The sequence below is a fragment of the Ceratotherium simum genome, chromosome 19 (genome assembly GCF_057802395.1).
Source record: "Ceratotherium simum simum isolate JZ-2026a chromosome 19, ASM5780239v1, whole genome shotgun sequence".
NCBI lineage: Eukaryota > Metazoa > Chordata > Mammalia > Perissodactyla > Rhinocerotidae > Ceratotherium > Ceratotherium simum.
The window spans coordinates 47022411-47049739 of NC_141918.1; the positions used below are offsets into that span (position 1 = coordinate 47022411).

General features: G+C 36.0%; 1 protein-coding gene across 1 annotated transcript in view; it reads left to right on the top strand.

Annotated features, from left to right (window-relative positions):
• RSPO3 (R-spondin 3) overlaps nucleotides 1-27329 on the top strand; it is a 76118-nt gene that overhangs the window by 31555 nt on the left and 17234 nt on the right. The window contains exons 3-4 of the mRNA XM_014781206.2: nucleotides 347-493; nucleotides 5408-5605. Coding sequence (XP_014636692.1) covers nucleotides 347-493; nucleotides 5408-5605 — 345 coding nt within the window. The remainder of the gene's footprint in view (nucleotides 1-346; nucleotides 494-5407; nucleotides 5606-27329) is intronic.

Genomic DNA, 27329 nt, shown 5'->3' on the forward strand with positions numbered 1-27329 from the left:
ATCTCAGGAATAGCACAAAGGCAATATCTCAGTATATTTCATTAAAGTTCTGATGAAACATTTTCACTATCTTTTAATATTAAACAGATACTTGGTCTTATAAACATTCTTGGCAGTAGACATATTGCCAAAAATTTTTTAAAAGGGCAATAAGTACAATAATTTGGAAATCAATAACTGATGTACATCAACTAAATGACTATGGAGGAATCCTGAATTAAGTTTGGCAAAATAATTTTGAATCCTAAGTGTTTGTTTGACACAAAAGTTGCATATGCCTGTGTTGTAAGCATACAGAACTGGAAGATAATGAAAGCATATTTCTCTTTTCTTTTTTCTCTTTCAGAATGCAAAGCTGACTGTGATACCTGTTTCAACAAAAATTTCTGCACAAAGTGTAAAAGTGGATTTTACTTACACCTTGGAAAGTGCCTTGACAATTGCCCAGAAGGGTTGGAAGCCAACAACCATACTATGGAGTGCGTCAGTATTGGTGAGGAGGAACTCTCAGATTTAGAAGGAATAAGAAACACCTCAGATGATAATGTCAGTCTCCAGGGAAGTGCTGCTCAAAGTTCTACTTCACAAGAACCTGACGAACTGTCTCTTAGAGACTCTCTCCATTCTTCTTTACAAAGATACCGTCTTGACGGTGTTCCCATAGCCTTACCCAACATGTATCACAGTACAGTTTAACACCCCGTGGGTGCTCCATTATTTCTTAGGGGCTGTCAACAGCTGTTTCAACTATTCTGATCATTATAGATATTTTTTGTATGATTATTTAATGAAGTTTTACCTATAGGAATTATATCTATACTTACATATGTATAATATATATATTACATATTTATTTAAATTTGGTCTTGAACTAAATTTCCACCTTAGGGCAAGAGTTTCACAAAATACCTAGGTCTAATGTCAACCACCGACCAAAATTATTTTCCAAGGGGAGAAAACATATTCTCTGGATACAGCCCATTAATACGCAGTAGATGGATCAAAGACCCAAAGAACCGGAACTGATATAGTTAAAAGTCTCACTTTTTTCTCTCACTGCTTTGCTGAAATGTCCTGCTTGCACAGGTATTCAGAAACAAGGAGAGGATTTTGGACTTACTCAAACTGACAGTGGGACACAGTCCCAGGGTCTGATTAATTGCAGGCTGAGTTTCCTGGAGGGGAGGTCCTTCAGACAAGTTGTTTGTCTAAATAAGGGATCACTGTCAGGCTATATTTTCCCTCTTTTAAATGTTGTGCAGCTACTACCGCTATGAGTTTGACGAACAGTTGGGGAGCAGATGCTAAAGCAAATGGGAAAACAGCACACTAAATCTCAAAATCCCCTGGGCAAGAGCTACAAGAACCTTTGATGCTGCACCAATGTTGGCATATGCACACAAATGTTCTCCTGATTCAGTACAAGATAGTGTCCAGGACTCCCCTGGGTCCCCACAGACAGAACCATTAGAATCTAAAGTGCTGGAGTAATAACGCTAAAGCGGGGATTTAACCATTTCAGTTCCACACGGAAAATTTATTTCTAAGCAAAGTGTTTGGGAGAATGAAATAAATAGATGATATTTTAAAGATCATTTCAGAAGCATCTGGAAAACAACAATCCTGAAACAGGTCATCACTCATTTTGGTTCAGTCTTTTTTTTCCCCCTCTAGACAATAAAGACACAGAAAAACAACTTAGAAATAGAGTGAAAGATATATGAGAAAGCATGTCAAGTTCATCTCTTTGTAGGTCCTGAGGGCTGATGATTAGAGGTAATAAGTTCCAAACTGTGGAAAAAATAGGAAACAATTCTGTGGGATATTCAAGGACAAAAATTCGGGATGAGTTGTGGAAAAGTTCGTGGTATTTCTCTACCTAGGAAAAGGGGCACATGTTTAGATTTTCTTAGCTGTTGAAGGTGCAGTATTCAGTCCTTGAAAGTCTATTTATCGTAAATGTATTAATGCTTTCCTATCAGAGAGAGCGTTTAACACCTGGCCCTGTTGGATTAACCTACTGGTTATTTAACTTACTGGTTATTAAAACTTACTGGTAATTTAGACTGCTGTTTAGACAAAGACTGTTTCTTAATGCAATTAAATTTAAGAAATTTGTATATTTTAGAATAAAGTTTAGCAATCTAAAGGCTGTTTAGTGCATCTGGCTCATTCAACAGATGGGTATAAATGACTTAGGACATACTAATAGCGCAAATCGGCAAATTTTGTTCAGGGCTGGCACTTGTTGCTTGCTCCATAAGGGATGTCTCCCATCATGCAGTGTCTAACCTGCAAACACTATGTGGGCCATGCCCAGGGGCTTGCTCCAGAATTTCACAAAAAAATGATGACCTGCTTGATTATCACAAAGGAACATTAAAGCCTATTTGTCTAACAAATATGAAAACTAGGAACAAGAGAGCTGAAATGATGATCCCAAGGACACGATGTGAGTTACTGTCAGCGCTATAATTAGTATCTTGACTCTAGCTCTCTAGTGCTCACCCAAGAGGCTGAAGAATGTGTCTCTCCCTTTGTAAAAATCTACACTGTATGACTTGTTTTTTACCCAGATTTTAAGTTGAGAGGAAAGGTCATAAACAGAGAAAATACCACCTTGATATAGAGCTGAGGTGAAAGGCTTGTGTCACAGCGTGTCCACTCCCCATGGTTTGCAGGTCAAATTAAGCATAAATGTCCACTGAACCCAATTTTATAGGAGAACATATTTCTTCCACTTTGACTCCAGATATTTGCTTCCTTTTTGAAATGTCATTCTGTCATCCTCATTGCTCCTCCTGGAGAATTGGCTTTGTTCAAGTAGTCACAGAGGGAAGATATCCGGCTCCAAAGAGTAAGTGGCAAGGAACACACCCTAGCTATGTTCTCTACGGAGCCATACAGTCAGTCAACAAGAATGAGAGCAAATGAGTAACCGTGTTGTAAGGCCATTACTGGTGGGACATCCAGTTCAACTTTTCTCCCAATTCAAGAATCCCTTTTACAGTGTTCCTGATCAACCATAGCATGACCACTTCCAGGGACAGGGAGATAATTACATTTTTGAGACGCTTCATTAGTGAATAAAGATTTCCAGTGTTCAGATTGTTCTTAATACAGAAGATAGAAGAAATACAGAAGTTGAATAGTTCTGTTTTTTCTCAATTAATTCTTAACCAAATAGTGCCCCAGTTCTACATTGTTCATTTAATGACCTGAATATAATTTAAATTACCCTTTTTGTTGTCTTTACATGTTTTCCAAGGTGTCCATTTTTTCCAGAAATATTTTTTGGACACTAACATTACAGGTTCATTCTACAGTATTTCTCTAGGAAAAATTCTCCTCTTTTCAAGGCTTTGTAAATATTCCATCTTATTAGAGCTTTTTACTACCTGAATTCATTAGTTTTGAATATTTTTCCTCCCTCTTCTTCAATGCAATGATCTAAGACTGTCATTGAAATTTCATTTTTAGAACCATTCATCCTCTGACTAAGGACTCATAGCTACCTCTGCTGTGATTTTTTAAATCTATTTTTCTGAAGTCTAGGTATACATTTACCTAGACTACCTCTCTTATTGTGAAAAAACACCAAAGTTCTGGTCATTTCCACATCATATAAATTTTTCCAACTTAGTCCTCTTAGTTCTGGCCTTAAATGAATACTGGACAAAGTGACAGCTCACAAATCTTGATTTTTATTTTATTGTTTACTTTCTTGGAGGTGTTTTTATTTGTATGTGCTAAAGATCCACTGCTTTTTAATGATTAGTATTGGGATGAGAGATATGTCCTTAACTGGCAAGAGATTGTGATACCATTAAGTGACTTGGTTGCTCTATTCCTTAACCAAAATTATAGTGGAGTAACCAAGCATGAAGACTATTTTGAAAGTGGTTCAATAAAGTTAAATTCATGGAAACCTATATTCACTTATCTAATCATTTCCATTTAACTCTGTGTGTCATTCAGATACCTGAAAGTGATGAAAAAGCATATGAAAAAATGGATGGCAAATGGATTTAAATTTCTAAAACATTTAGGTTACATTTCTTGAGGCTATATGCAAGATAGCCTTCTACTCTAAAATAAGGATTCTTTAAATCAGAAGGCAGCAAGAAAGGTTACTGGAAAGTTGTTTTGGTGGAAAGAGAGTCTTATGTCATCTGAAAGAGTTACTTCTGTAAGCTGTTTCCATTGTTGTAATTTAGGAAGTTTTATGACATAAATATAAGAATAGCACCTTGAAGATATTTATTTTCATTCAAAGTGCAAAAGTCTCTGCAAAGAGCCAGCCCTGGTGGCCTAGTGGTTCAAGTTCAGTGCTCTCACTGCTTCGACTGCCCGAGTTGGCTTCCTGGTCGCGGAACCACACCACCTGTCTGTCAGTTGCCATACTGTGGTTGCGGCTCACATAGAACTTACAACTAGGATATACAACCATGCACTGGGGTTTTGTGGAGGAAAAAAAAAGAGGAAGATTGGCAGCAGATGTTAGCTCAGGTCAAATCTTTCCCTGAAAAACAAAAAAAAAAATCTCTGCAAAAAAGCCATGATTGAAAAGAACAGATTAATACATACAGAACAAGGAAAAAAATCTACAAAAGAAGGTTTAGAAAAAGTACATCCGTTCATCTTAGAAATCACGCGGTCAAGTTAATTCTTGAAGCAGTTTATCGGCTGAAATTGACACAGAATTCACTTAAAATAGATGCCACTATGCCTGAACCAAACCCATTAATAAATGACAATGTTTAAGTATCCAACAGTACATGAAATAGAAAAGGCAGTGAATTGTAGGCCAAGGACTGGATTCATTTCTTTGTTTAACCATTCTCTAGCACAGAAGTTCTCAAAATGAGTTCTCAGAACCTGCAAATCAGTGTCACATGTATTGTTAGAAATGCAAATTTCCTGGTTTCACCCCAGACAACCGATGCTCTGGGTGTGGGGTCCAGCATTCTGTGTTTTAGCAAGCCCTCCAGGTGATTCTTTTGCACACTAAAGTTTGAAAATCAATTCTCTGGCACATAATAATGAGAATTCTATCAAGTTATAGCTAGTTTAACCAATAAATGTAGCAGTGCTCTAGAAATTGCAAAGCATTGGTCAATTGTGAGTAATCATATTAGTGCCTGGATTAATCAAATCTAGAGTGAAAAGTAAACCCAATGCAAGAATGAGTTTACCTGATAATATGAGAACTAAAAAATGGAAAACATTCTATTCCTGCCTTTCGCTTTCTCTCTGTTTTACCTTCAAGTCATTTTGCCCAACTTCATTCTGCAGGATTTCTGCTCAGAATTTGGGCAAGTATTGATGGAGGCAAACCTTTTTGTTTATTTAACGATTGTGAAATATCTGTGAGCCAGCTGAGGCTGTTGCTGCTGTTCTGTTTCAGTGCACTGTGAGGCCAGTGAATGGAGTGCTTGGAGCCCCTGCATGAAGAAAGGAAAAACATGTGGCTTCAAAAGAGGGACTGAAACACGGGTCCGAGAAATAACACAGCATCCATCAGCAAAGGGTAACCTGTGTCCCCCCACCAGTGAGACAAGGAAGTGTACAGTGCAAAGAAAGAAGTGTCAAAAGGGAGAACGAGGTACATTCATGCTAACAAAATGTGCTTGTTTGAATCCTCATAATCTCATGCAAATTTCACTTTATTTCTTAGGAAACATTTAGTATTATCATTCATGTCTAAAACTCTAAAATGTGTACCAAACAAAGAATATGTTGGCTGTAAATTACAGAATATTGATGTAGTATTTTTAAGAAATGGAGCCTGATATCAGAACTTTAAATTACTATAGAAGTGTGCAAGTTGAATCGTGGTGAAGGAGGCTGCATTGCAGGCATTTAGGCCTCTATCTTTCTTTTAGTCCATTATCTTTCCCATCGTCTACCTCTCTAATGCCTAGAGAACTCTTGGGAAGCGTCATAAACACAAGTTCTAATACCATTTAGTACAAGACCGTGGTGAACACCAGCCATCAACTTACTCCTTTCTTCATTGCCTATAAACCCAAATAGTGCAATTAGGTTCAAGCTTTTGTCACTAAACATGTTTTAAAGGTTACATAGGATTTTTAAAATTTTTAAATGGTAGATGTTTTTAATACTGACTTTACAGTTGAAGTGAATGAACAAGGCCATATTTTATAAATATAATACAAGCATTAATGACATTTTATCTCCAGATTTTTTTTCATATTACACTGATTTTACATACCAGATTGTAGAACCTATAGATAAATATTAAATAACCCTGTCAGAGCTTGTTCTGAAGTCTTATGATTGCCAAAGATAAACATACCATTTAATAAGGTGATTAAACTTCCATTTAGAAGATTTGCAGTTGTTGACTTTTAAAATATAATTTTTCCATCTGTCTCACTAATGTCCTTAGCATCACTGCCTATAAATATGTTATGTAGCTTTATATAACCGTTGGTAGTTATCCGGCGAGCCTATAAATGATCCTCTCAATTAATTGCAGCTGGAAAGAAGTTTAGCTGCATCTGTAGTTGAACTTCCTTTGCTTATTTCATTCATTCATTCATTTATTCAACATCATTTTATTGACTTTTCACTTTATGGCCACACATAGTGCTAAGTCCTAGGGGGTTCACAACTAAATACGGTACTGTCTCTCTCCTAAAGGTACACTCAGAGTCCAATGGACAGTTGAGGTGTTTAAACAGATATTCACCATATCATATACTAAGGGAGATTATACGTGTGTGAACAAAGGTCAATGGAAACACAGAGGAGGGTGCTGTGCAAACTTGAACGATGCTCATACAAGAAAGAATCTGGGTCACCTGTGCTTTGCATGTACCAAAGGATTGGCCATCATCAGAATGTATGCAGCCTGTTGTTGCCAATAGTAACCAAGCAGTTAATGTGATAAAATTCCGGAAGCCATGGATTATTTCAAAGGGAACATCAAGCTTTTTTAAGAGGTTTTGATTAAAATTAGGTTTAAGGAATGAAAGTTGGCTAGTGAAAAAGGTCTTTCTGGCATTTGTTACCAATTAATTTAAAACATCTTAGAGTTTAAAAGTTGGATTTGGAAATCAAATGTTTCATCACTCTACTTGTTGGTAAGCTCCCATAGCCGTACATTTACTTATGTTTACTAAATTTTCTTGCAATTTAATGACTTACAGGTGGTCTTTGCTCATATTATTCTTTCTACAAAGATTCTACATTACTAATCAGTATTCAGTATACTTGGCTTTTAAAATATGTGAAGAAAATCTTATCTAATAGAAAAGTTAAATTACAATACTAATTACATTTTTTTCTTTTATTCAAGAATGTGTTCTTTTAATATATTTTGCTAGCACTTGACTTAAACATTAACGTTGAAAATGTCAGTTTTTAAAACTAGCAATGGATAAGACAAATAATGCCACAAGAAGTTTAAAATAGTAACCTGTGACAAAACCTTGGGTTAAAAGTTTCTTTCTGGTCTTTTTTCCTCTCCTCTGAGAAGGATACGGTGACAGTTTATATTTACAAAGAGAACTTTACACAATCTTAAAAATGTAGGTGCTTTATTCTTTTTCAAATTTGATAATGCATAGACTACCAAGTAGGAAATGTGGATCACATTTATAAATTCCACATTTAGTCCCATTTTATTTAATCTTCATTCACCTTTCTATATTTCTGTCAAAAAATTTTCTCAAGTAGCCTAGAAATTTAAGATAGGAAGGAAACCACTTCTCCATTCCTTACTTCTCTAACCTAACAATTTTCTTAACTTCTTTTAATGGTATCTTATCAAATATCCTATTTGAATATGAAGAAACCAAATAGAAAAGTATTTATGACCTCTGGACAGACCACTATATATCAAATATCACCTCAAAATAATAACATTACCCAGAGTCGTCTCATGTAGGTTCTGAGATATATATATCTCAGATATATATACAATAAAGTGATAAAAGATAAACACAATAAAGTTATAAAGACATAATTTCTCCTACCACTAGAATAGTTATTACTTGAATTGTTTCTAAATGCTTTTAGATTCATAAAATAAGACCTTTTAGGTTTATGGCTTGAGCATTTCTAGATGAGTAAGCTAAAAGATAAGGTTGTTTTTTTTTTTAAATAAAATTTATCCTTAAAATCTTGAATTTAAACTTACATCTTTCATCCCTGCCTAAGAGTTAACAATAGACAGAGGTAGATAACTCATTTTTGGAAAAGGTATGGAGCATGTGTTCGGGATTTTTTCTGCTGTGTTATAATTGCCAAAGGCAAGGTCTCCGGGGAAGAATGATAAGATCCAGAAATGACTCTCCAAAATGTACACAAAGAAGAAGCTAAATAGAAGGAAATAGTTTTTAGTAACAGAATGGATTATTCTAGTTGTCAGATGCTTTTTCATAGATATATGTTGGAAAAACTGGTTGCAAAATCTTACACACACACAGATTTTTCTTTATTAATATTCTTCTCTTGCTTAGAATAGTTATAGTAAATGAATATGAGGAGAAAAATGTAATTTCTCTAGCCCCAAATCTGAATTTTTATCTAATGTGCTACTTGTTTGCACCATTTAAGATTATTTCCCTTTACCTGATATGCTACCTTTTAATCAGTCTTAACTTCTTCATCAATTACTAGCTTTAATAAGTTATTACCATTGCAATAGTTTCTAGCTTGAGCCTACCTCAATTGAATTATATATCTGAAATGTCAAAGATATATAACATATTTTAAGAGATTATAAAGACTAACCTGTAGACTAGTATCACATATGCATTAAAACAATGTATTGAAATAGAAGTAAACAAGGAGAAAATGCACTTTCAATAGTTCGCAACTTACATTTATTGACTCTTGATATACTGGGTGTAACCATCTTGGATAAGGGGAAGTGGAACAGGACATGGAAACATATATATGTGCCTGCATTTGATGCACAAAGGTGATTTTTGTGGAGGGGGCTGGGGGGCGCGTTGGCAGGCAGAGGAAGGAGGATCACCAAACATATTTCTCATTAATTTGTACATTTCTTTAATTAACTGCAGAGAATTTTCTATAGATATTCAATTTTAAAGCAATTCACAAGGAATGAAAGAAATTTTGTTCTTTGACTAATGGCATGAAGAACATACTAATTCGTTACATGTAGTGCATGATCTTGAGATAGAAAAGAGAGAGAAGGGCAGAGTCATGGAAGAAATGGGGCAGGGTCTACTTTCTTGGTGTAAAGAAGAAATAGCATCCTGTCTAGGAGAGAAAGAGAAAAGGAATCTATTAAAATATAAATAAAGAACAAGACCAGAGGCATTTCCAGGGAAGAAACAAGAGTGGGAATTATTACATTATTTGAGTATATTATAGGTCACCTTATGTGCCTGCCCAAAATTAAAAGTCTACTAGGTTTTACATAAAGGAAAAGTGTTATATGTTAACTTATAAATTAATATTAATTATGGCTTAATGCTCAGTATTATAGATATACATCATGTTTATCACAAGCACAATATTTAAAATTACAGAAAAATCGGTTTTAAAAAATCAAGCAAATAAAAAATGATGTCTGTTTTGTTCCTAGGTTTCCTTCTCTGTCTTTTAGTTTACTTCTTAAAACCTTTATAACAACTCTTCCAGTGATGAATAGTTAAGTTTTTTACAGAAAGGATTTATATTAAGTATTCATTCAAATTCAAAACAAGACATCTAGCCAAGATTTCCAGAACAGTTCTCAAAATCCAAATAGATGGATTCATTAGCTCAAAATTGTAGGATGCCAACTGGCTTAGAGTAGCTAGCTGATGTCCTCTCCCCACCTTCACCTCATGGAGGAAGACCAGCTGGCCTACAGACACTCATCCTGGAGTGTCCTCTTAAGCACTGGAGGATGGGAGCCTTCTGCTCTTTCCCTACACTGAATCAGTAGGCTAGCCCTCGACACGGGTCAGAGAAAATTACCAAAGTACAGAGCTGAGATAATACTGGCATTAGAGACTGTGGTTCTCAATCAAGCAAGATTTTGCTCCCCAAGGGACATTTCTGATGTCACAACATGGGGGAGGAGAACACTACGGCCATCTAGTGTGTAGAGGCCAGGGAAGCTGCTAAATATCCTACAACGCACAGAAGCTCCACACAATAAAAGTTATCTACCAAGGGTCTTCCAAGTGCCAAGGATGAGAAACCCTGGTATAAAGTCAACAATCTCTCTTCGTTATTCCTTCTTGGGGTACAGTCAGTCCCTACCCAAATGGGTTGTTTGTTCTGGGAAGAACCAGTTGCCACCAATGAAAACTTGCACATGGTGCGAAGTTTTGATAACAAGAATAAGATGGTGGAACAGAGGGGAAATTTTTGCTCCCCAATCAATATAAAAGTAATAATCAATTTTTTATAAAAATTAATATTCTTTTAATTTAAAATATTCCAGTACCACACAGAAATATTCAGCCACGTCTAAAACTTCTGGGAAAGTGGTCCATTGCAGTAATAACATTTTTCACTCGCAGAGAGATATTCCTTAATATAAATGTATGTACATCTTCTTAAAGACTAAGCCCAATTTTTCATTTAGTGTCCTCAATGGAGAGGCTGGCCCGTTGTTTAATCATTCTTTAGTTTTCTCTTGACCAACACTAATTATGTGTCTACCGTCATCTCTTGTTTTTTAATACTATCCTCTCTATTAGGTTGAACCATATGAAGCTGCCATTTGTGTAGTTCATAAATTATTAGCAGTTTCATATGGTTCAACCTAATACTTCAAAAGTTATTGTCTCTAAATTTTGTAAATACTAGAACCAGACCTGGAATACGGTTGTTACTGATTGAAAGATTACAGTTTACATATACCACAACACAATTTAAATATTAGGCTTTTAATAAGGGTACAGGTATATACTGTTTTTGAAGGATGTAAGCACTATTAATTTCTAAAGACCCCTATAAAAACGTGGTTCATCTTCAGACCCTTTTCAATCATATTCACTCCGGGCCTCTTCCCTGACTTTATGTCTTTTCTCCTTAGCTACATTACTGAACTCTTAGTCTTTCTTGTTTCTTTTGTTTGCCCAGCTCTAGTTTAATCCTCACAGCATCAAATCAGCTTGCAAATTCCACGGATATGTGTCATAATTTATTATCCATGTAGCTAAAAGAATGTTATAGCCTCTGCAACAGGCCCCAACCTCTCTCATTGTTTCCTCTGACACTGACATTACAACGGCAGGATCTTTGTGAGAATTCTCTGTTGCCCAGGTTTGTGCATTGAAGACTATGCCAAGAGCCTTTATATGTTCAGTTTACATCCCTCTGTAATAAAGAAGCAAAAGGATCACAGTCAGCACTTGGATAGATACTGAAAAAAGTGAGTGAACAGTTATTAGGTTTCTTGCCTCTGACACATTTTACAATCCCATCGTATGTCCTTAAACTTCTCAATGTTAGAGACAAAGCTCTGCAGAAATTAAGAAGCCTTTTACTTCAGGCCTTGCAATCCTAGGTATAATACCATTTTTTCATAATTCAACCAGCAGTTATTATCATTTTATAGTTAATACCATGGCTCGCTAAGATTTGGGGGACATTATTCATGGTGGGAAATACTTAGGTATTACCATTATCTGTGCAGTCTCTTCCTTTTTATAATGATAGAGAAAACATTTTTAGGCTTGTCTGCTGTGTTAGTGTGTACCTCAGCATCCCTATTCTAAAACAATCTTTATGATAAATTATCCAGACAAATGGCTGTATTTTCTGAGATTTCTCTTCTATGATATTTATAAATATCTAATGCTTTTTGGCGCGTTGGTGTGTGTAACATATCACACACTGGTCAGGTTATTGAATAGAGTAATAGCTGTCATATACAAAGTATTCTTCAGCTCCTAAGCAAACAATGACCTGCCATTGTTTAGATCCTGTGCATGAGAGCTTCAGTTAGCTTTTGCTGCGTAACAACCCCAAAACATAGAGGCTTAAAACAACAATAACAATAAATGTGGGTGCACAATTTGGGCTGGGATCTACCATGCAATTCTAGCTGGGCTCCCTCATGTGATTGGCTGGCTGGGGACTGAGGAAAATGTGCTATGTTTCTATCATCATCAAGGTGACGAGGGGTTCTACAAGGTTGCAAGCAGTTCCTCTTGAGGCTAGGCTCAGAACTGGCACAATTTTACTATCACCACATTCTGTTAACCTATACAGGTAACAAGACCAGTTCTGATTCAAGAGTTGAAGAAATAGATTGAACCTCTTGGTGGGAGAAGCCGCAAAGTCACTTTGTAGGGTGGCATGCCCACACAGGGATGAGTGGAGAATTGTAACCATTTTTGCAATCTACCACAGAGGTCTTTCTCTTGTTTTCAGTTAGATGAGTGTGATTGCTCATTCATTCAACATTCTTTTACTATCTAAGGTACTGATTGTCTCTTCCTTTGTAAAAACACACTCAGTGGTAGATACAGCTATGTGCTAGGCACTCTTCGATGCTGAGGATATAGCAATGAACAAGAAAGACAAAAGTCCCTGCCATCATGAATCTTATTTTCTAGATGTTGGCATCATGGTTTTTGTCAGTCCACAAGGTAATGACCATCGATGATCAGTTCTCTTGTAGCATATACCTTTGTGGACGGTTCTCATCTTCGTGATTTGTTCCATCAGTAGCTGCAGTCTTCATTAGAGTTTGCTAACATGTTTACAAAGAATTTGTTTATGCTGGCAAAAATGAAATATCTCTGCCTCCTCTCAGTTTTGGTCTCAAGGCGAATATCTGTATTTTTTCTGTGACCACCATGTTGATGTGCTAGTATGTGTTTGTAAGCTGGCTAAGTAGGGTTAAAGGTACAGCTTGTGGCTGTGGAACAGAGCTGAGTTAACGGGCCCTTTGGAGGAATGACCCCAAGACCTTGGCTTCATTTGCAGCCTGCTCTAGCCAACTGAGATCCCTGCCAATTAGGAGGGTTCCCTAGAGAGAGACTCAGAGAGTATCAGCATAAATTTAAATTCTGGACCCCCAAGTATAGTTTCCAAAAGGGCCTTCTTGTCCTTTGCTAATTACAAAGTAAACATTTCTCCAGCAAGAAGACACTTCCTCCTTTCATGCTTCTGTCCTCCTTCCTACCTCCCTAATACAGTCGCTCCTTGAAACTGCTGGTATTGCTGAAACCTCTTTGGCAGAGAAGACACCCCACGTTGGAAGGCACGAAAGAATTATTCTTTCCATAGATCATTATCTTGTTCTCTTTTTATCTACCCCAGCAACTTCTTCATAGTAATGTTACAGACTAACTTTGTAGATTGTTATAGCCCAAAAAAAAAGACGGGATACCTTGTTCTCAAGCCCCCCAAGAGGTGTGACCAACCACACACAGCCAGGACACAATTAAATTCTGTGGCATCATTGAAACAGAAACATTCTCAGACTGTTTACATTAAAACCATATCTTTTTTAGCATCGTGAATGGGAATGCACCACTCAAATAGTGTAATCCTTGTACATTGCTGTCAAACTAGACCCCAAATAGAATGAAGTGCATTTTTTTACTGATGGACAAATCTAAGCATGAAGCTTCTAGCACAGCGTGTGGCACCAGGGGCGTATAATTATTGACATGTACAAAGTGGATGTAAATGGAAAATTCTTCAAACCTCTTAATCCACTATGTGTCTGCTCTCTTCCACATGTACTTCTCTTTCCATTTCATTTTCAATTCAGTCCCTTTTACCTTGCATTGAAAGCACCCAATTTCTCATGTCTTACATTGGAAGTACTTTTCTATAATTTTTCTGTGTTTCAGTTTCTCTAAAAAATTTATTTGCAAATATATGTAATTATTTCTTTAACAGAAAAACACTGTGTTATGTTTACCCCCCATTGATAGTCCTTTTTCTCCAATCTCACTGTTACCCCCTGTGTATTCCTCAGGACATTTTAGATGAAAATGACAGATTTCAAATTACCTTAAGCGAAGAGAAAACCATTGGCTTTAGGCACAGCTTGCTCTAAGTGCTCAAATATTATCATTGGGTCCATCTCCTTCTCACCGCTCTTTCTCACCATTTCAACTCACCCTGCCTCTGTTTCTCTTTGTTTATTGCCCTCATTCTCCCTGTTGCTGAGAGCCTTCTCCACTCCCGGGAAAGCTGGCTCTGGACAGCCCTAAGTCTATATCCACATTGCTGTCAATTCAAAAGGATAGTGCCCTCTGTCTTTCAATGTCCCCTCATCCAATCTCATGAAAGGACTCAATTGACCCTACTTGGTCATATGTCCAACCTTGAACCAATCACCATGACAAAGGAATTGAGGTACTGTGATTGGTCTGCCTAAGTCACACACCCACTATTGAAGCCAAGGGACATGTGGGCCATTTTGAATGGCAATTCTACCTAGAAACAAGGGTGCTGACAAAACAACAGATGTAAATGACCCCTTTCCAAAAAAAAAAAATTTAATTTACAAAATCTAGAAGCTTATACTCCTATAGGGTAATCCTTGTCCAATATTATTTGTGGAAAAAAAATTTAAGTGAGAAAGAATAACCAAACTTTTTTTCCATCCAGTTTAGACTAGGGAGGCATGTCCAGCATGATGGTAATAATATTTTAATTTAATTTTTTTCTGATTTCTCTGATTTGCTAAAAACATTTTTATGTGAGTAAACTGGCTCTGAAATGAATAGCAAAAGAATCCACTACTTGTTTAAATGGGGATTAATTCTGGGATTGAGTTGTGCAAGCTTAAGTCAAGACATGTCCATGTCCATTTCTGCTGTGTGTTCTGTGTGAAACGTACCAGTGTGGGTAATGACCTTTTGCTTGATTATGCACCAGGCCACTGAAACTTTCAAATTAACTCAAATCTAATTACTGAACTCTTGTGTTTATATTGTGCATACACCACCCGGTCATAACTCTAGCCTCTGTGAGCCCAGGCTGCCATAATTGAGAAATAAGCCTTGTAAAGGGTTGTTTTGTTTATTTGTTGTTTCTGCTGGAAGAGCCTGCTTTTCCTATTTTTGCAAAGGATCAGATTTAGGAAAGAGATTCTGAACAGAGTCCAATTACATTTTATATCTCAATGCAAAACATGTACATTTTTAAATGAGATAATCCTGGTACTTTTGCATCACGTGAAATCTAATGTCTGGAAGCGCAATGCCACTTACTTTTCACTGAAGGGTTGAATAATATCACATTTTAGGCAAGGAAAAATCAACATACTAAACTCACACTTGGGAAATATGAATAATTGCTAATTCCAAAAATAAAACAGACGTAGAAATGCATGCATACTTAGGATCAGCAGTTAATATCTAATTAATTGCAAACTGTGAACAAAAATTATTATCCTAATTGACAGAAATAATAACCTAGTTTTTCATAATGTAAATAGTAGAATGTTAATTAGATAGCTAATTATTTTTTATGGAATATGGACATATTGTAGTGAAATATCCCTCAGAATAATAAGTACACACTGTAGACACGTGATATGATAGTTATTTGGTTCACAACCAACACCAAAATCATAAAGGCGTTTGTTTTATCTCAAATTTGGTTTGTTTCAATAGCTAAGATGCAGTTTATTAAATATTTCATGGGCATACTTGTGGTGGAGTCACACTTGTCCAGTTTGTCAAATTTTGTTTCAAAATGTGTAGGAGAAGGAAGTTTTTATATTTAATTTCTCTCCCTCAGCCACTTGGCTTCCTACCATGTTTTATGCTCTTGGTGCCCCTCCTCCTGCTTCATAACCTGCTTTATCATCCTTTCCTCCCACCCCTGCAGGTTTCTTCAATTTTCAAAGAATTATCTGCTTATAGAATCATTGTTTCTTTTCATGTTCACAATCTTCACAATATAATGTTTAATATTTGCAACGTAACCTTAGTGAAGTAAGAAAGTACTGAAATAGTTTGAACTGAGCATCGTCTCAGTTCAACTCTGGATTTGAGATTTATTTGTTTCTTTGTTTACTTTTCACAAAAGCATTATTTTTTAATATCAATAATGGTATACATGTTATGGTATGTATGGATATCATAATGGTATACATTTCAATATACCATAATGGTATACATGGACAGTAAAATTTTTTCCCATTTTTTGCTCTTACCACTATAATAAAAATCTCTTTAATGTTAAGGAACTGATGCACTCACTTTCTATCGGAGGTAAGAGAGGGGACACAGAATCGTATTTAGAACACGGGGTCTGGAAGCACAGTAGCTATTTTCAAATCTCAATTGTGCTTTTAACTAACTCTATGACTTTAAGCAAATTACTTAGCCTTTGTATACCCCATTTGCCTCATCTGTAAAATGGAAAGAATAACAGGAACTACCTCACAGAGTTGTAGTGAGGAGGTCATGAGTGTGTTTACAACTCCTAGACTTGTGTCTGGCACATGGTAAGCACTCCACAATTGTGAGATCCAATAGAAAATGGAGTCCCAAACATTGGATGGATAAATCAAAGGATGTGCACATTTTAAAATGAATGTGTTCTGCCAAATTACTTTTCAAAAAGATTTTAACAGTTCACATTTGCAGTATATCAGAAATGCCTATTTCCTTATATCCTTGCCACACTGGATGTTATCAGTCCTTCAAACTCTTGCCAATCTGATGGATTAACAATGGTGTCCTATTGTTTTATTATTGGCATTTTTCTGACTACTAGTAAGGCTAATCACGTTTATTATTTATTTGGATTTTTATAGGAAATTTATATTTATATAAATTTATATGTTTTGCCCATTTTTCTATTGACTAATTTCTTTTCTGAATCAGTTGTAGGAACTCTTTGTATATTGAGGATATTAACGTTTTGTCATGTGTATACCAATATGTTTCTTATTCTATTATTTATTTGACTTATGTTTATAGTGGGTTTTCCTATCTTTAAATAATCACAACCTTTCCTTCTGGATTGCTGATTTTTTAAAAACTGGTTACATACTGTAATCTTATGTGTGGATGTTCATTCAACAAACATTTATTAAACAGCAGTGGTGTGCTAGACATAGCACCAGGCACACTAGTATAAATGGATCTGTGTGTACATACGATGATCCATATATGTAAGCTATCTTGCCCAGTACCCCTCATGAACTCACTTCTGCCTCTACCAATATAATTAAGAGGAGGTGTGTGTTAGGACTAATCTTATTCCACTTGTATAGTAATAGCAACACGTGAAACATCAGAACAAGAGAGTCAAAAGAGACCTTAGAGATGCATAGCTCATCAGTCCTTTTTGGCAATAAATGACACCAAGACCTAAAGAGAGTAAATGACTTTGCCCGAATGACCTTATCACAATTCTGGTGCGTTGCAGATTCCAGTATATCATGCTGCTTTATGGACACAATATTTGCTGTAGTATTGTTTTATTGCTTTCCATTAACTGTGTTGATGTTTTTAATACAATTTGTGGCACTACACAGATATTGAATAATGTATCACAGTACTACTTTTACCTGCTTTCTCCTTTTTTGAATCACTTATCTGCCCTATTTTTTAACGGCACAGGGAGCCACCTACTTGAGCTGTCCTTAGCCGCTACAATGGAAAAGAGACAGTCTCCCTTCAATGAAATAGGTCTTTCTCAGTGAGTTTGTCCTCATTGCCTGAGGTGGCTTAGGGCCAGGTATTCTAGAAAGGAGATTCAAGCATTAGGCTAAGAGAGTTCTCCCTGGAAAGGTGGTCTGGGAAGGGACACAAAAAGAGTGGGACCAAAAAAAAATGTAGGGAAGCGGCAGGCAAGAAGTTTTGATAGGGAGAAGAGCAGCTTTTTCAATGGGAATTTTACTGAGTGTTGTTTTGCTCCTGGTAATAGATTGCTGGGCTGTCTACAGATGCTTACAAGATGAGAAGATTGGATGAGCAAAGTCATTTTATTATTATTATTATTTTTTTTTTTTGTGAGGGAGATCAGCCCTGAGCTAACATCCGTGCTAATCCTTCTCTTTTTGCTGAGGAAGACCGGCTCTGAGCTAACATCTATTGCCAGTCCTCTCCTTTTTTTCCCCAAAGCCCCAGTAGATGTCATAGCTGCACATCCCTCTAGTTGCTGTATGTGGGACGCGGCCTCAGCATGGCCGGAGAAGCGGTGCGTCGGTGCGCGCCCGGGATCCGAACCCGGGCCACCAGTAGTGGAGCACGCACACTTAACCGCTAAGCCACGGGGCCGGCCCGAGCAAAGTCATTTTAAAATGAGTTTCAGTGACCGAACCCTCTGCTTTATTGAAATCTTATGCAGAGCCCAAAGTATAAAATAGATAAAAATAGAAGAGTTTCTTGTTGGCGAGGAGAAATTGGAAACTTTGTGCACTGTTGGTGGGAATGTGAAATGGTAGAGCTGCTGTGGAAAACAGCATGGTGGTTACAAAACATTAAAAATAGAATTACCATATGATCCACCAATTCCACAGCTAAGTATATCCCAAAATAATTGAAAGCAAGGTCTCAAAGAGAAATTTGCACAACCATGTTCATAGCAGCATTTTTCACAATAGCCAAAAGGTGGAAGCCCCCAAATGTCCATCGACAGATAAATGCATAAACAAAATGTGTTGTGTATACACACAATAGAATATTATTCAGCCTTAAAAAGGAAGGAAATTCTGTCACATGCTACAACATGCATGAACCTTAAGAATATAATGCTAAGTGAAATAAGCCAGTCACAAAAAGACAAATACTGTATGATTCTACTTATATTAGGTACCTGGAGTAGTCAAATTCATAGAGACAGGAAGTAGAATTGTGGTTGCCAGGGGCTGAGGGGTGGGGGGAAATGGGGAATTGTTGTTTAATGGGTACAGTGTTTCAGTTTTGCAAGACAAAAAGATTTCTGGAGATAGATGGTGATAATAGTTGCACAACAATGTGAATGTACTTAATGCCATTGATCTGTGCTCTTAAACATGGTTAAGATGGCAAGTTTTATGTTATGTGCATTTTGCCACAATCTAAAATAAAAAGAATATAGAAATGCTTGTATTGAAGTAAAGTCTAACCAATCGATTACTCTGTGATAGAGTATTCTACATGAAACCGTTAAACAAAATAGTTTATAAACTCTCTTTCATATTTTTCAGTTAGATTCAGGTAAAACCTGAATTTGACATTCCTAGGGACTCTTTACTGCAGTAAAGCACAATATTTTTTCTTAGGAAAACTGCTTGAATCTTGGAAGGGAGAAATATGTCAGTTTGCCCTCCAAGGCACCATGCAGAGGTTATGTCAGATGTTTTCGTGTTTGTTATGCTGTAGCTATAAGGATGTTTAGGTGACAAGAAATAACTAGCTGTGAACACTAGCTCTCTGGGGATATACTAACATGCTGGACTTTGTATTTGTTTCTTGGTTTTCTCCTCAAATTTGTATTCACTTATACTAATTTATGGAAATGTTGCTCCCACATTTGTCATCTGCAGCAGCAAAACTGTGGAAAAGAAACACGAAATTTTGTAACATTCCTAACACATACACTTTACATGTAACCTTTAACTTGTAGTAATGTTTAATGTATGGCATCATATCATTTTGAACAAGATCTTTTCTTGTTATTTGTCCTACCTTATCCCTTCAATCAATGCTTTTTTCAGGATTTCTGTCATTTATCTCTCCTTTTTTGATTGCTAAATGCATAATCTATAACACTAGATTGCAGACCAGCCTTAAATTGCCAAGGAGCTTAGGAGAACCACTCTGAACATTTTTTATATAAACTCTAAGGAGGTCAGATTTAGAAAAATCTCAGCTGCCGTGCTTGGATCCCATGAGCCACTGACCATTTATAATTAATATTAATAAATGGCAGATGACAGATGTTTATTGCTTTAACTAAAAATGTGTGTGCAATACTAAATTTAGAAAAAAAATATGTTAAAGACCCAAAGGACTTGAATATATGTATTTGGAATAATGAAAAGAATAAAACTACCAACACGTGACCCAGAATCCTCTAACTGCAAACACCCAAAGTTCCATAGGAAACATAAAAGTATTTTTAATTCATCATATTAAACATCGGATTGCCATGAAACTCTATTCCTTTAGACTAAAATGCCTGTTTCACAAGCCTATGTTTCTCTGGAAGGGAGGCTTATGAATCATTAATATGCCCTTAACTGTTGATCTCACCAGTCTAAAACCAAGTTGTTTAACATATACAGCTTTTATAATCAGAAATTTTAAAAAATAATATCCAAATTCTGAGTTGGTTTAAGTCCTAATGTTCCATGGAGTCCCACTAAATAACATAACAACTGGAAGGGAATTTATTCACCTCTGGATGCTAAAAGGTTAGGACATAGTAGTTCAGTTATCTAGTTATACTATTCTGGGAACCTGATAAAAGATAATTAAAATAGAGATGAGACTTCTAGTTATTGAAGAAGTAAGTAGTTTTCCAGGGGAATTACAGTAGACCCAAAATCATCTTTAAAAAAGCAAAATACAGGAAAATAGTTTGCTTGGGTTGTATGTCCTTACTCAAATCCAATAACCACATCCATTGACATAGATTCTTTCCAACTGGGCTGTGATTCAATAATATGATTTGCTTAAATCTTGGCAGTTTTGTGTCATCGTCTCATGTAGTCCTTTAAATATTCCGGGCATCTCTGCATTGTTATTATCAATTCCATTTTAAAAATGAGGAAATTGAGGCTTTGAGTGTGAGTAGGTGACTTAAAATCCCTCATAGTAAGTGACAGACACTGGATTCAAACCCAGATCTGCCTCCAAGTCCATTGAGATTTCAAGTAAGTGAGGCTGAAAAGAGTTTATAACTACCTTAAGAGTGTTAGCTAGTAGATAAGTGAATCTGGACTGGAAACTTGATGTTTTGTCTATGAATCCAGCCTTCTTCCCATTCTGTCTCTTTCAACACTTTTGCCACATGTTCAAGATGACCATTTATTTCTATTTGACCTTTTCAAATTATACCTACCACACGTGTGGCTGGTGTTAGCAATTATTTCTTATTATTGTCATTGTTGTTGCGGATAAAATTGAGAATGTTCAATTTCTACCACCAAATCTGTTAAGTCTTTCTTTCTGTTTTATAACAATTCTCTTGTCAAAGAACAAACTTGAACTTAATGAGCAAATTGGCCAATGATTCTCCTTTGCCTCAAATCACACTGGTGTTTTAAAGCCAAATGGTTTTCACAAATTGATAACATTGTATTCAAATGCAGTCAACGGTTATGTTAGTGGCATCTTGCTGCCTAAACAAAGATGCTGTCAGTCAATACAGTGACCTTCAGGCTTTACGCAGTTTATGCAGTTTTCACAGGGTTATGTTTAAATATGGATCCCAGTGAAGATCCTCATTTGGCTTTTTAAAAGGTTATGAAAATTAATACCCCATCCAACTACTATAAAATAACATCAAAGACATAAAATGAAATACTCTAAAAATGTATTTCAAAGGTTCAGATTTTCGACTCAGTTTACGAAGTATATGTGGTCTCCTAAGTGTCGTGTGAATCAGTGTATATGCCAAACATGGAGCAAAGTTCCCAGCCCAGGAGGATCCCAGGCCTGAAGCAAGCTGTGAGTTCCAAGAGAACATGATGTGCATGTGCGAAGAAAGCAGATGCAGCATGACTTTTGGTTTGTTCTTTGGGAACTCACGACTATATGGAAAAATCTCATGCTGCTCTCTATTGCTGTAGACATCTGCTGAAGGCACATGAGATTGAGGCTAGGGCAACAGTGCAGAATTCCTCCTAGAATATAGTAGTAGCTTAACTTTGGAAACAAGGGAAACTGACTGCTAACAGAAGAAGAGTTTCATTCTAACGTTATAAATGTACAGCATGCTCATCCAACTAGGCAAACAGAGGTCAGTAAGCTGTTTGCAAAAAGATGGCAGCATTTATTTCCTCTAGGAGTACTATTAGATATCTTTTTACAGCCTTAAGTTTGGGCTGTCAAAGACCAGCCCATTTCTGATGGTGTGTGTGTTTGTGATACCTTGCTCTTAGAAAAGGCTTAAAATTTTAAAGAGGCTTTTAAATATTTTTCTGACATGAAATTGAGCTCACAAAATAAGCTTAATGGCAAGTTAGTCAGAAACACATGGATGTGTTTCCTTTAAATTATACACAGATTTTCAGAATTAAGATGTGGCAAAACCTACTAGTGGTCTATTAAGCCTCCTAAAGCGCTTGAAACATAATTAGACATTTTCAGATTCAAGGATGGTCTAATGGAAATAGGAACAAATTGGTGGTTGCCATTTTGGCATTGCCTGTGTATTTTCACAAACACTTCATTTAGCCTAGTCTGGAAATAGTGAATATGCTCCCATCAGGAACAGACCAAGAGGTGTGAAGACAGCAAAAGAAACATGGGATGTTAAGAAATCAAGGGAACAGATAATGTTATGAAACTGCTTCTATGCTGGATTTTCTTTTGTTGCTAGTGGCCTAGGGGAAGAAGAGGACCATGGCTTTTCAGGTTGACCTCACTGCCACCATTATTCTCTAGAACCATTAGAATGGAAGTAGTCTTATGCCATTTTCCTCAAAGTTTAATTATGTGTGTGCTACACAGTAATTAAAAATAATGTCTACGGAGTCAGAGAACTGCAAACATAGTTATCAACACATTTTTTTAACAAAGCCTATTTTATGATCTATTTGTATTTACTCTTAGCAGTACAATAAATTTCCATTGAAGTACTCAGTAAAATTTTCCTAGGTCAGTTTGCAGAGATGTCTGATGGAAATAGTGTTTAGATTTATGGAGAAGCTTTCTACCCTTGGCCAGATTTATCTTAAATCTTTAAACTAGCCATAGAATCCTATGAGTGAGGAACTCTTAGATTTCTTTCATTTATGTCCCTGACTTTAGGCACAGATGCATGAAAATTTATTCAATTTTCAAACTTTTTAGTGAATAGATTTTTATAGCACATTTCAATGCAAAAAGAAGTGATTTTTCTAGCTTATTGAAAGCACTCAATGCTCACCTCACCCTCTTTACATTCTATAATTCATTCATCCTCTAACATATACATTTTCCCAGAATCAGAGTTAACTTGTTGATTTGTAGTTTTATCCCTGTATTTGACTCTTTGAGTCTCTTATCTTCAGTTATTCTCATTTATTTTGTTTTGTTCATTTGTCTAACTTAGAAAATAGAGGTCCTTTATTGAAGATAAAGCCCCAAAGCACATTATTTAGTTTTTGTTGGGGTGGGGGAAGAGTATGCATCTTGCTGAATATTGAAAACCCAGAAAATCCAAAGAAGTAAAAGCTTTGCTAATATGAATTACGGAATATGTTTGAAAGACATGCAGTTGTGTTACTTTCCTCAATTGCATATGGTTACTCTGTTGCTGCCAAGTGAAAATTGGTTAGGTAATTGCTTCATTATCAAAGAATACTGCCTGGTAACATGGTTTTTTTCCATAAATTAGTATAAAGTGCTGGAAAACTTTATACTCTTTGATAATTTAAATACTTCTAAAAACCATGTTTGTTTCAATATTAATTTGCTTTACAAATCCCTTTTCTCCTGACGATGTTGCAAAGGTCAGTGTTAGCACACATCACAGTCTGTTCTAAATCACAGATTCCAAATTCATGGCCTTAAGCTGGTTTTTTTTTTGTTACTCAACCTGATTTCTCCATCTCCATACTGGTCTCAGTCTGAAAACTAGTAAGAATAGACATAGTATCAAACCTGGATATTCTTAAAAACTATATTCCTTAAGACTGGCTCGCTAAATTTTCTAATACTGGTGAGTGAGGACACATTATATTGAGTGAGAGTATTCTCTCTAAAATTTGTCTTAAATTGTTTTCTTATAAGCTTTGTGTATTTATCATCAAAAACCATCACTATTATTTTAAAACACTTATAAAGTGCCCATCTGAAAATACGTTGTTGGATGCTTTGTAATGTTAAACAGATGCAGACATAAAGACAAAAGCAAATTCCAGAGTATTTTTGCAGCCATGAAATCACCATAAAAAGAGGTTTGTGACCCCAATGTTACCTTAACATTGTCTTCAGCATTTCATATTTAATTATAGCAGATTACTCACCAATATAATAAATATAGATTTATGAGATACTTTAATGTTCTTAAAACAAATGAAAACCACCCAAGAGGAGCCTCACCAGCCCTGAGGTTGTCCAGATTGCATTGGCTAACATTAAGTGGAAGATCGTTCATCTCCAAGGGTCATGCAATTAATCTTAGAGTGGGAGTTAAAGCAATGACTAAGCAGAAAAGGAAGCTGAAGTACAAGCCTGTAACAAAAGGGGTTGGAGTTCCAATGTCAGGGAACTTGTTATTTCCTTTTTCGTGAATAGACCTAAAATACTCACTCCTTACTATCAGCTTGTTTGGGTCCTAAAATCCCACTTATTTAGGTCAGCTATTTTTCATAACTATTATTGATATGGCCAAACTGATGTAAAGAATAAGCTTTTAAAATAGCACGATGTTTTAATGTCTAAGAAGAAAAAACGGCACTTTATCTTAGGAGTCACCAGAAAGTAATTTAGCATGAATTTATGATAATCCAGGATTTGGACAATGAAAAAGCTCAAGGCATACCTTAAAGAAGAAATATTCTACCCCAGAGTTTACATATTAATTTAATTTCAACTAAAAGTCAAATTCATCTTCATTTAGCTGAGGTGACACCTGTTGCAAAATATGGCTTCCTTGTAGCTGAATTAATATGCTCTTGATAATCCCTGTGATTCCCTGATGTAGCACATTTTTATTTCAAATAAACATCACCTGTTTTTCCCCCAACTATACGGAGATTTGCAAACCTTACATTTTAAGCCAAGACTTCTTTTGAATTTGGTCTTTCTTTAATAGTAGGGCATTCCTCTAACTGAGGAGAATTCTGACCCAAGATTGGCCTGCCTTTGGGGTTTTTAATGTGATGTGCCACGGCTGATGGCCCATGGAAATGACTGCTAAGTCGATTGCTCACGTCAATGTTCCCACTGGATATTTTGCTCATTCCTTGGGAATTTAAAAGAATAACAAATAACCAACAAATCATCAAAAACTATAACATGTTACCCAATTCTTGGAATAAGCCAGTGAGACTAAAATCTGCTTAAATATCACAATTGTGAATTCCCAGCCTTTCAAGCTACCAAATTGTACCAAATGCTCCCGATGACAATTCCGTATCTCAGCTGTACAGAAGAGCCACATTCATCTGGTAGCTGTCAACTAAACCCAGCTGGCCAATTTGGAATTGATTTGAGGTTAGCACCAAATGTCTTATGCCAGTAATAAGTTCTGGTCACAAGAACTTGACTCTATATTCTATTAGAATTATTGATAAAGTGTGAACATAGTATGCCACAAACTATAGGAACAAGTAATCAGAGCTGGGTGACAAACTAAAATGGTAAAACAAGAACTGAAAAGAAGTTTTAAAAAATGTAAACCGAAAAGATTTGCATCAACTTTCTCTCTTTTTATAACTTGAGTGAAAAAGATGAAAGACAAAGGGAGAAAAGACTCTCAAGAAGCCAGACTTTTTTATAAATGTGTTTGTTTTTCCTCAAAAGTCAATTATAAATGCTATCGAGGGAAAGGAATCAGAGAGAGCCAAATAGTGGTCTCAAAGTTTTGTTTTGTTATTGGAGTTTTGTTGTTGTTGTTTTTCAAAAATAGAATGGTGAAATAAATTTTATTACATTAGTATTAGTCTCAGAATCTGTGGGATACAGTCCTTCCTTGATGCACTTCTGAAATTGAAATGAGTGTGAAATGAACTTGGTATTTATTGACTATTACCAGGTGTTTACTTAGCTCTCTTCCAGGGCTGTGCATCCTGTAAGGATTCTTTATAGTTATCTCAAATCCAAATTTCACTGTGTAGATTTTTAAACAGTAGATTATATATTGTAGTTGACAACTGGAGACATTTTGTAGAATTTGGGCTGGACAACAACTATAAATGCCACAGACAACTTTTTGAGATTCTCTAAGATATACACATGAGCTGCTTAATTACTAAAGCCATAACAGAATGTATGTCTTCAAGCAGCTTTAATTTGAGCCCTATTTCTTTCACATAATCATAAAAATAAAAGATAAGCAATACGATTAAACATGGGGCAACTTAGTTTTAGGTACCCCTTCAAAGATTTTCCTAAAATGATTGAAAGTCTGATAAAGAAAGATACTCTCCATGCTATAAATATGCTCAGTTATAAGTCAGAATAAGTGGTAGAATATTAGTTTCCTAAGAATTTTCAAAGAAAAACTTGCTGGGCTAAGAATCAACATCAACATGATATAACATTTACTACCTTGTATTACATATATACTATAATAATAGTATATATACTACACATACTAGTATTATTATATTTTATATATATATAATCTTAGGCATTTCTAAGATATGTTTATATTTTGTGAGCTTTTATAAAATCAATGAAATATGTGGATATACAAAATACATATTGTTCTAGATTTCAACTAGGTTTTTTCATATTATACTTCAAAAGTATGAAAATATTGCTGAAAAAGGAGCATCTGTGTCTTTTCACATATAACTTTTCTTGATTATTTCTAGGAAAGCAGACTAAACATGCAGTTCTGACATAATGCAGCATCCCATCTTGATTTCTAGTTCGCTCAGAAGCCTTCACCGGCTGAAAAAAATCTCTGAAAAGGGCAAAACTTTCTGACCCCAGGAGGTTCTGATAGGAAGAACTGAGGCAATGAACACGGAGAGTAGAGAAAACATTGGAATGAATTCCCCAAAGTTCTGTAACCACACTGGTGTGGGCTCATGGAGGAAGGCATAATTTCATTCTTAAAGAATCTCCCTGTTTTCACATTCTTTCATTTCTCTTAAAGCTGTTCTTGCAGATGATATAGTCCAGATGAATTTCTGCTTAATAGGAATCCTTGTTCACAAATTGACACTGAAAATGTGTCCACCATATATGTAAAAATAAGATGGGGAGGACGTAAGCACATTACAATTGCTTGTTTCACAATTTGGCTAGTAATTAATCAGTTCATTTTTAGGAAAGGGAAAATCTTTTGTTATCATAAGAATTGGATAAATAGTAGAGGTATGAACTTAAAAAAAAATTTAGGATGTGGGGGCCAGCCGGTGGCCGAGTGGTTAAAGTACCCCACACTCAGCTTTGGTGGCCTGGGTTTGTGGTTTTGGATCCCGTGCGCAGACCTACATCACTCACCAGCCAGCTGTGGTGGCAACCCACATACAAAGTAGAGGAAGATTGGCACAGACGTTAGCACAGGGCAAATCTTCCTCAAGAAAAAAA